Source organism: Myotis davidii, unplaced genomic scaffold (genome assembly GCF_000327345.1).
Source record: "Myotis davidii unplaced genomic scaffold, ASM32734v1 scaffold395, whole genome shotgun sequence".
NCBI classification, from domain to species: domain Eukaryota; kingdom Metazoa; phylum Chordata; class Mammalia; order Chiroptera; family Vespertilionidae; genus Myotis; species Myotis davidii.
In genome coordinates, this window is record NW_006287904.1 from 5,128,129 (window position 1) to 5,139,392 (window position 11,264).

General features: G+C 49.2%; 1 protein-coding gene across 1 annotated transcript in view; it reads right to left on the reverse strand.

Annotated features, from left to right (window-relative positions):
* The window catches only part of LARS2 (leucyl-tRNA synthetase 2), a 102,510-nt gene that overhangs the window by 60,121 nt on the left and 31,125 nt on the right, over positions 1–11,264 (reverse strand). Inside the window, exon 6 of the mRNA XM_015561289.1 lies at positions 4,327–4,416. Within this exon, the coding sequence (XP_015416775.1) occupies positions 4,327–4,416 (90 nt within the window). The remainder of the gene's footprint in view (positions 1–4,326; positions 4,417–11,264) is intronic.

An 11,264-nucleotide genomic window follows, 5' to 3' on the forward strand; every position in this document is an offset into this window, starting at 1 on the left:
CTGGTTGGCTCAGTGGATAGAGCGAATTGAAGGGTCCCAGGTTCGATTCTGGTCAAGGGCACATGCTGGGGTTGTGGGCTCGATCCCCAGTAGGGGGCACGCAGGAGGCAGCCAATCAATGATTCTCTCTCATCATTGATGTTCCTATCTCTCCCCCTTTCCCTTCATCTCTGAAATCAATAAAAATATATTTTAAAATAAAATAAGTAAAGTAGCCCTAGCCAGTTTGGCTCAGTGAGTAGAGCGTCGGCCTGCAGACCAAAGGGTACCAGGTTCGATTCTGGTCAAGGGCACGTACCTCGGTTGCAGGCTCCTCCCCGGCCCAGGCTCTGGTAGGGACTCCTGCAAGAAGCAACCAATCGATGTGTTTCTCTCACATAGATCGATGTTTCTTTCTCTCTGTCCCTCTCTCTTCCAATCTCCCTCAAAATCAATGGAAAAATATCCTCGAGCAAGGATAAAAATAAATAAATAAATAAATAAAAAGGTAAAAAGAAAGAGCCAAGTATTGTTTAGTATTGTGGCAAGTTCTTTCAAATGGGAGCCCGCCCCACGTCCTCCCCAAAAACCCACACAGAACTAAAACTGTATAAAATATAAAACGGAGATAGAAAGCCCTATATGCTTCCATCTGTGCCTCCCGCCCCCCACCAGCCTCAGAGGATCAGGAAGAAGCAAACACTCAATACTGCCGATCGCAGAAACAAACAGGACTCTATTTTCTCATCAACAGTTCCCACACGGCCCGGCATCTCCCCGGCTCTAGGTTACAAAATGCAAGGAGGAAGGTGTGTTCCTAAGAGGTTTACAAGTTATAACAAAACCCTGGTGTCGGATGAGAGACAAATAAAAGCAAAACACAAAAGCAATTTTTTCCCCCAGTGAAAGTCTTGGGGGAAGAGGAAAAACACCAAAGAAAATAGCATTTCAGATCAAAGATACATCAGCTGTGAGAACCCACTCTTGTTTTTTCCCACGATCTGATCCGCCTCAACCACAGAGATGCAGGGTCCAGGCTCAGCCTTCCCGCTGGGGGGTGGGGGGTCGAGGGGGTGTACAGCAGTATAATGGCTTACATACAAGTGTTTATCCACATGTAGTTCCAAAAAGATTACTACAGTACTGGCAGTAGGAAGAATAAGTACTGCCTTGGAGGAAGACTCAGGATACGAGGGGGTGTGAGGGGTTGAGGGGGGGTGAGGGATGGGGTTACTCCAGGGGTGGCCGCCAGGCAGGGCCCTGGCATCTGGACGCAGCACGTGCAGCCTCTCCACGCCTGGAGCTGCTCCCAACGCCCTTTCCCGGGTCTCCTCTCTCACTGACGGTCTTCAGCACACGGCCTCCCTCGGAGCCAGGGCTCTTTACAACAACCCCGATGTCCACGTTTTGAACATGTACTTTGATGGACACCCTGACTGTCAGGCAAGCACAGTCCTGCTACATAGAATAGTTTCTGGACAACCTCACCTGGCCGACATGTGTGTTCCCTATTCCCCGCTGAAGCCAACTCCACGCTCCTCTAGTTCACTAGCCACACTGGCAGGATCTGAATTTAAAAATCAACCTTCAGTCGCTACGGAAGCGGCTGAAACGCCTGCAAACACTGAGCTCCAGCCCACTTGGCCCACTGCTTCCCTCACACAAATTATCTGGTAACTCCGCAGAAAGAGCGGCTCCAAATAAGAGAATGTCCCCAGCGGATCCAGGGTTAAACACGAGGATTAACCTTTTTTTGTCTGGGTGTTGATGGGAAGCTTTTAGAAAGCGTTTTAGGAACGTGTTCCATGACACCATTAGGCTCTCAGGGATGCTGGCGACTGGGGGCTCCACTGGGGATCCTCAAGGCGGCGACAACCTGATTTTGAGTTTATACGCTCCCTTCTCTGCGACACAGCAGCTGTGGTGCCCGCTGCCCGCGGCCTCCTGTGCCACCCCTCACCCTTTCTCATCTCATCTTCCTCTTGCTTGGGTTCTCTCCCCTCGCGTCCCTGGGCCTCGCTTTGCACAGGATGCCTGGCCCGTCCAGATCACCCTCCATCAGCCTTTGTCTCCCGGCCAGGGCATCGCTCCTCGGGCCTCCGGCTCCTCCCATCCTGTCCTTGTTTCTTCCTCCTCAGGCTCCGCTTCGCTACCCCTTTTCTGAGGACACTGACATGCAGCTTCTGGCTCCAGAAGGCTGGTAAAGTATATGGTTCAGGGTATTGATTTTCTCAAAGTCTATTAGCTTTTTTCTCGACAAAGGGGTGCTTAATTAAGGACCACCACATAGATCTTATTAAAGGATGTAATTCTCAAAATCAATATTGCCCCATTCCACCCAGAATGGGCCAAATTTGGACAGAGTCCAGGAGAAGGGGGTGGGTCCCAAGGCTACTGCCACCACCTTCCGCAGCCCCGGGGGCAGAGTGGGAGAGGCCGTGTGCTTCCTGGAGACCAGGCCACACTGCACACCCAGCTTAGGAGGCTGAATTAGCACGGCCACCAGCTGCCACCGAAGTCATGGAGACGGCCAAAGACAAACTCCTAGATAGGAACTCTCCACAGTTCCCCAGAATGTCCAAGCACCCGGCAACATCATCCGTCTCTCCACTAACTACATCCATGGAATAACCTTCTTTAAATCACAGAGGTAAACTCATGTTCTCCCAAGTACAGGGCTTGGAAAGCTTGTACCTGCCCATCATGAGCTCACAGCTTCATTGTTGCTGACATTGTACAATGAAATATGTCAACATTTGGAAGAGCTGCATAAGTCACTGTACTGTATTTTCCAGATGCCTAATGTATGATGTTACAAAATTATGCAGAGGTGAAAAATCCATGCAAAGTGTAAGACGGACCAGTCCAATCCATTTCAGTTTAACAGAGTACAAAAAGGTCACTGATGTTTCCGATTCAACACTGCAGCTAAAGTTTAAGAAACCACCACTTATTGACTTTTGCTAGAGTATCAAAGAAGAATATTCACAGTTATGTGAAGTGGTTATTAAATCACCCTTCCACTTTTAACAGGTTCTGTTCATTCAGTCTTCTGGTATTTACCAGTGTAATTTTAAATAATAACAGTATGCTTCCGTCTTGGATATTGTCTTTAGACAGCGCTGGAGACCCTGGGCCATGCATGGTGGATACTCAGCATGGTTGGCCATACAGCCTTCCTCTCACCTCATCCCCTCTTCTAGTTTGCCCTATTTTTGTTAGCTTTAATAGCTACCTTTCTAACTTAAAAAAACACATAGATGTAAACCTCTAACTTTTCATCTCTGACTCCGTGCTGAGAAAGATGAAGGGACGGTCTCACACTTACTTCTATTTTTCTCACCCAAGTTCACCTCCTGGTTTCTGGTGCTACATTATTTTTATGTTGTTAAGGTTCAAGACATCTTTGTTTTATTCTGAAATTCAAGTTGAGCCTTCTGCATCCATCACTAGGTTGATTCTAAAGCTTTTCAAACCTAACACATAGTGATTCTGTAGGTATTATTCATTGCAAGACCAAGCAGTGTGAAGTGACCCACAGAACAGTAAATGTGACTCTGTGTCCTTAAATCCCTCTGGCCAAAGGATTTATGCCATTTCCACTTGTTACTTCTGAATTTTCTAGACCCACATTGTCTAGCAGAATGTTCTGTGATGATGGAAAACGTTCTAGATCCGCGATGTCCAATCTTCGCTACTGGCACGTGAATGTGGACCTCAATCTTAATGTTAATTAACCTCAATTACTTTAAACTTAAATATCAACCCCACATGCCGTTAGTGGCTACAGTACTGGACAGCGAAGTCCCAGGCCACACTGTGACGCTCTCCCTCCTCCCCAGCATCTCAGGAGCATCCACTGTTACTGAGCTCCCACCATGACACGCTCCTCCCCTTCTTGGGAGACCACTCGGTAGGCACTATACTGTGATGGTTGTTCTTCAAATATCACCTCTGTCCTCCAAGACCCTGCAACGATGTCACCACCCACTGACCAGGAGAACCTCACTCCTGGAGGTGACTGACCCAGCGCACAGCTGGGAGGGGTCTGAGCTAGGGTCTGGGAAGCCTGCATTCCTCTCTGCTCCCCCGGATCTCAGCCCAGGCACCAGGCACTGTTACGTGTTGGGAATTCAAGCGCGAACGAACCAAGCCCTGTGCTGGAGGCAGCGACCTAAGCCGGGCATCGTTACTTTCTGGATCTGCTGCGACCCAGGGCATGAACTTGAGGTCATGTTCATTTTCACGGCTCCTGGACAAATAGGGCGTCTTTGTTTCTTGTTTAACAATGGTGTGTTCTAAGCAGACGGAGGAAATTTATTTAAAGTGCAGCTAACTTGGACTTACCTCCTTCTGATAGGCCAGTCCAGCGTTGTAGAGCTTGATAAAGAGGTACTGCGTCCACTTGTAGTAGTCTGGTAAGCACGTGGTTATTTCCTGCCGGAGAGGGAAGAAGTCACCCACTGGCCACTGTGAACTCTTGCCCCCATACCACGTAGGCACTGGCCTTGGAGCATTTTGAAAAGCAATCTCACTGCAAACATGTGACCGACTACCCCACTTCCCACCGATTTGTAAAGTGAGGGAAGAGAGACGTGATTGAAATGTCAACCCCATCTTCCCTGTTTAAAGATGAGAAAATCAACCCGAAGTGTTCTGCACACGCCTCCCTCCATCCATGCAACTAGCACGTGAATTACATTGTACGAAATGGGGTATCATCATTTTTGTCAGCACAAACATACTTGGGGGGGCTACAAAGCTCATTCATGAAAGCAATTCATTTTTAATGCAATCACAAAATCCAAGAGGAATATTTTCCTGCTTTCAAGCGCTCTCCATTTGAAAATAAACCTTGTGTTTCCACCTACAACCAGGGCCCAGTATCTCCTTCAGACTCATTCTACCCCTTGTATTCCATTATGTGAGTCAGGCTGGCATCTACATAGGAAGACCCACCAAAAACATTACCAAATATTAAACTCAGTGAGAAAGCACCTGGCTTGTATTTCCAGCCTAAACCGAAGCTTCCCCAAATGTACTTTCTGTCCTGAAAACGCCTTTGCTATGGAATCTTTAAAGACAGGTTATTGATTCATCCCCGCAAGGCTGGGCGGGTAAGATCAATAAGCACAGAGACCTACACTCACACTGCTTCCTTCTCCGGCTCTTTGCACACAACAGCTCACAGGGGAATGAACGTAGGACAGGGCACGTTCCAAATGGTCCCCCCTGACTGGGGATCGAACCTGCAACCTTGGCATATCAGTATGGCGCTCCGACCAACTGAGCTACCCAGCCATGGCAAAAACTTGTATTTCTAACAAAACCGGGGCTGGAGCTATGTTTAGATGTTTAATTTGGTCATCACTGTCTGCTCAGGTCCTGGTACATCGAGGCACCCCAAAATTATTGTTGAATGAAGACCAGCCCATCTAACTCCTGCATGTTGAATCAAACTAAATTCAAATTACATTGTAAATCTGTAAGATGAACTAGGGCAGGGGATGCAAGAATGTGGTAGAAATATTCCCAGACTTGTTATGGTTTGTTTTTGCAAATTCTTATTCATTAGAAGTTTTGAAAAAATGTGTGAAGCTAATATGAAAAAAATGACAGTTTAAATTTAGGAGATGACAGTTCTCTTTTCTCTATCTGCATCGTTAAGTTTTTCGTAATAAAGCATCAAAATACTTCTTTTTTTTAAAATATATTTTATTGATTTTTTTTTTTACAGAGAGGAAGGGAGAGAGATAGAGAGTTAGAAACATCAATGAGAGAGAAACATTGATCAGCTGCCTCCTGCACATCTCCCACTGGGGATGTGCCCGCAACCAAGGTACATGCCCTTGACCAGAATCGAACCTGGGACTTTTCAGTCCTCAGGCCAACGCTTTAGCCACTGAGCCAAACCGGTTTCGGCTCAAAATACTTCTAATAAATGCATATAATATATGGATTTATTATATGCATGTATGTGTTTTCTCAGCCCTGAATCTGCTTCTATAGATTGAGACTAAAAACTACACAGCAACAGACCAGTATTATTATCTTCATCCAGGTTTACGGTTTTGAAAACCACTTTCACTTGAAATAGAAGAAAGATCATAGGTCCAGTCAGAGAGGAAAACGATGGCTGTCCAGCCGAGCATTAACCTATTTCAGTCCGCCAGGAAGGCGACCTCTTCGGAAGACCCAGCCCCCAGGTGCGCTGAGCGGTGGGCACTGCAGGCCCCTCCCCACCTGCCTTCAGACTGGGTCTGACCCGTGTTGTTCACATCGGGTTTCTGCGTGTCATTGGAGGAAAAGTCATGCCAGCTGCTGGAAGGGTACAGCTTGCAAACCAGTACTCCAGGACCATCATCCACTCTGTGGAGGAGAGAAAGTTCTGTGCTGTGACCGCGGCGGGACCGGCGAGCTGGACCTGTGCCAGAGCGGGAGAAGGCTCCCTGCAGCCCCCTTAGACACGGACCGAAACTGATGCTCGTTCTGACATAAATCAGCGCCCCTCCCTTGCCTCCTGTGACGAGCTGGTTCCTGGAACAGGCTGTTTACAGGCTGGTCAAGCGTGTGAAGTAATTTCCGCACCTGGAAGCACGCATGCACTAGCACCCGTGACTGCCCCCCTCACCCCCCTTACCCTATATAATTCTTTGGTGCCTGCCAAGCAGCGTGATGATCCATTTATTTCCTCTCGCAGCCTCCAAGACACGCCTTGTGAGTTGCCCCTAATAAACTCTGTTAATTACCAACTGGGGTGGCAGCCTCTTTCTTCATCTCTCTTGCCCTCTGTTACTGAAGATTTTCAGTGCCAGGAACAGCACGTGCCCTGTGTCTGCGTGTGTGAACACCAATGGCTTTACTTGAGTACATGTTTATCTCTCACACAGTCCCCTCTGAGTGCCGGTGTCCCCTGCCCAGCGGAAGCTAGGAGCGCTCCTGCCCATTTTCCCAACTGCTGCACACAGGGTCCACTCTGACCCCTGGACTAGGACCCTCGGGATCATCCTCTCCATGAAGAACTGGCAGACCAGGTGGCGCAAGGCTCCCTCGTCCAGTCTCATGAGAACCACAAACATGGTGGGGAGAGACCCTGCTCAAAAATGCATTTCCTAAAAATATCAAAACACTTCTGGAACCTTCCTTGATTTGCTGGGTTTAGAAACAACAAAACAAAACAACTATTTCTAATCTTCTAATACCTCATCTCAGTAAAAAATCACCTAAAAGGGGACACCTGTAATACTCCCAACAATAAAGGTTTTCTGTGTGTGTTTTTAAAAATCACCAGACATCTTTCTGAAATGAAACTGCTTAAAAGCTTTCCCTTTAGTCTGGGGAGAAATGAAGACGCCCTTTCACATTTTCCCTGAGAACCTCTTACTTAACCCAGCTCTGCAGACAAGGCTCTCCTGGGGTTTCAGCACCAGAGATGCTCACTGCCCTTCCTTCCTTCCTCTTCCCAAAGCAGGATTCTCCCAGGAAGCGTTTGCTCTCAAGGACACCTGGCAGTACCTGGAGGCATTTCTGTCTGTCACGTTGCCCTCTGTTACTGAGGAAGATTTTCAGTGCCAGGAACGGCACGTGCCCTGTGTCTGCGTGTGTGAACACCGATGGCTTTACTTGAGTACATGTTTACCTCTCACACAGTCCCCTCTGAGTGCCGGTGTCCCCTGCCCAGCGGAAGCTAGGAGCGCTCCTGCCCATTTTCCCAACTGCTGCACACAGGGTCCACTAGGACCCTCGGGATCATCCTCTCCATGAAGAACTGGCAGACCAGGTGGCGCAAGGCTCCCTCGTCCAGTCTCATGAGAACCACAAACATGGTGGGGAGACACAAACATGGTGGGGAGAGGGCTCAAAAATGCATTTCCTTAAAATATCAAAACACTTCTGGAACCTTCCTTGATTTGCTGGGTTTAGAAACAACAAAACAAAACAACTATTTCTAATCTTCTAATACCTCATCTCAGTAAAAAATCACCTAAAAGGGGACACCTGTAATACTCCCAACAATAAAGGTTTTCTGTGTGTGTTTTTAAAAATCACCAGACATCTTTCTGAAATGAAACTGCTTAAAAGCTTTCCCTTTAGTCTGGGGAGAAATGAAGACGCCCTTTCACATTTTCCCTGAGAACCTCTTACTTAACCCAGCTCTGCAGACAAGGCTCTCCTGGGGTTTCAGCACCAGAGATGCTCACTGCCCTTCCTTCCTTCCTCTTCCCAAAGCAGGATTCTCCCAGGAAGCGTTTGCTCTCAAGGACACCTGGCAGTACCTGGAGGCATTTCTGTCTGTCACACTGGTGGGGGAGGGTGTTACTGGTATAGTGAGTAGAGGCCAGGCATGCTGCTAAAACCCCTACAATGCACAAGATAGTCTCTCGAACAAAAAACTATCCAAGTCCAAGCGTGCCAAGGGGAGAAACCTGCTCTGTGGGGTTTGATTGTTTTAGTTTGAGTCTGTAACCTCAGGCAGATTAAAGAGCTAAGCAACTTTCCGATCGGCATCCCGTAAGAAGGCGTAAAACATCCTTGGGAAAGTGGGAATGCCAGCCCTGAGCTTAGGCTGCCCTTCTCCAGCTGCTGTGACCCCCTCACTGTCGAGCACAAGGGGCAGGGCACTCATTCCCACGGAGCTCGCCCCTTCTCCCGGCTCTGAGACCAACCCCGGGAGACACCTGGCAAGCCTGGGGGTGTGGGCAGACACAGTTCTGAAACTCGGTTATGCAGGCATAGGGCTGCTCCCTGGGAATGAGTGATTGGTTTTACTCCCTAAATGTTAAATCATTTAATAGGCCTCCAAGTGGTTGTCTGACTTGGAAAATCTCTTGTAATAAATTCATGTAATAGAGTTCTTATTGCAAAGTTAGGGAGGCGTATCGTTTTTCGTGATACATCAGTTTACTGCCTTCCATGAAAAGGTTGATGCCAAATGTCCTGGTCCAGCCCTGCCTGTACCCGGGGGAGCCCAATGTCTGTGGGGTGGGGATTCCTGCCCCATCCACCCCCACCCCCCAATTCCTGCGGTGGGAAAGCACTGACTTGGGAAGACTTCTTAGTCAAGCGCAGGCTGTTTACTCTGTTCCGAACCCTCTTCATTCTTATGCTTGCCTTTCCCTGCTTCCCAGCCAAGCCAACACCTAATGCATCTTGTTTTTAAAACAGAAAGTCAGGTTACTCCAAGTTATACTCCAAAAGCAACTGCAAAGCCCACATCCACACAGATCCACAGAAAGGTGTCATGTTCCACCACCACCTCCCCCCCTGCCTCCCCAAACCCTCCCCAGCTGTAGAAAGCGCAATGGACCGGCCGGGAGACCAAACCTCTGCACCTGGGACTCAACCAGAGTCATCCCCCCACACTGCTGTCTTCACTCTGCAATACCCGGCTTTTAGCATGAAAAATACCTTGCCCATCCACAGCCAAACACAGAGCCCGACACAGAAGGTGAGGCTCGACGGTCCTTCGAGACCTGCCACCCTCCCGGCACACTGCTAACTACGCCGGCCGCACCAGGAGCCCTGTGCAATGATGAGATGATGAGACCGAGCCAGAGGCCTCCTCTAGTGCCCCTGCCGAGAAAAGGCATGTGGTCTGGGAAGAAGTCACCGTGTGTGCACCTCACTGAGGTCTCCCCAGCTAACACTCCTTGCTCCAGGGAGTCTAGAGAGAGTGAGCGATCAGAAAGACAATCCACTTTGAAGCCATTGAACCTGGTTCAAGTCCTTGCATCATCGGTAGCTTGTGGCCAGAGCTCAGTGTCCTGTCTAGAAACAGAGGTGAAGAGCTGCCCTGAAAGCACATGCTGGGCACACGGGAGGGATCGCCGGGGCCGCTCCCCTGGGCTGACCCGAGCAGGCTGTGGGGGGTGAGGCTGGTTTCCCATCACACCACTCGGAGAGGTGGCTGACCCCTCATGAGCCTCCCGGGACAAGGGAAAAGGGAGAGGAAAGGACCAGAAAGACAGGGTGTTTACAAGGGAACGACCAAACCACATGACCAGGATGGAGACATTCACACCAGGCTGCTCCCAGTCACGGCTGGTGGCGACCCAGCACCGGGAGAGCCAGCCAGGTGGCCTCGGACCCCGGCTTCTGCTCCGGCGGGATTCACAGACCTGCTCCCCCCCTCAAAGCCACGTGCGTTTACGTTGCATTGCAACCTTGCGTGATCCAGGTTAGCTGCCAGAGTTTCACACAATACAACAAGCAAGGTGTTTAACAAGTCAGTCATCCCTCGGCCCTACTCACTGAAAGATAAACACCTCAAGAAAGGTGAGCATCGGCCACGCCTCACAGTTCCTGACAACAAGGCCTGGCCTCCCCGCTCCTCAGCCTCGCATGAGCACACAAACATGGTGGGGAGAGGGCTCAAAAATGCATTTCCTAAAAATATCAGAACACTTCTGGAACCCTCCTTGATTTGCTGGTTTTAAAAACAACAAAACAACTATTTCTAATCTTCTAATACCCCACCTCAGTAAAAAATCACCAAAAAGGGGGACATCTGTAATACTCCCAACAATAAAGTGTGTGTGTGTGTATGTGTGTGTGGTTTTTTTTTTAATCACCAGACATCTTTCTGAAATGAAACTGCTTAAAAGCTTTCCCTTTAGTCTGGGGAGAAATGAAGACGCCCTTTCACATTTTCCCTGAGAACCTCTTACTTAACCCAGCTCTGCAGACAAGGCTCTCCTGGGGTTTCAGCACCAGAGATGCTCACTGCCCTTCCTTCCTTCCTCTTCCCAAAGCAGGATTCTCCCTGGAAGCGTTTGCTCTCAAGGACACCTGGCAGTACCTGGAGACATTTCTGTCTGTCACACTGGTGGGGGAGGTGTTACTGGCATAGTGAGTAGAGGCCAGGCATGCTGCTAAAACCCCTACAATGCACAAGACAGTCTCTCGAACAAAAAACTATCCAAGTCCAAGCGTGCCAAGGGGAGAAACCTGCTCTGTGGGGTTTGATTGTTTTAGTTTGAGTCTGTAACCTCAGGCAGATTAAAGAGCTAAGCAACTTTCCGATCGGCATCCCGTAAGAAGGCGTAAAACATCCTTGGGAAAGTGGGAATGCCAGCCCTGAGCTTAGGCTGCCCTTCTCCAGCTGCTGTGACCCCCTCACTGTCGAGCACAAGGGGCAGGGCACTCATTCCCACGGAGCTCGCCCCTTCTCCCGGCTCTGAGACCAACCCCGGGAGACACCTGGCAAGCCTGGGGGTGTGGGCAGACACAGTTCTGAAACTCGGTTATGCAGGCATAGGGCTGCTCCCTGGGAATGAGTGATTGCT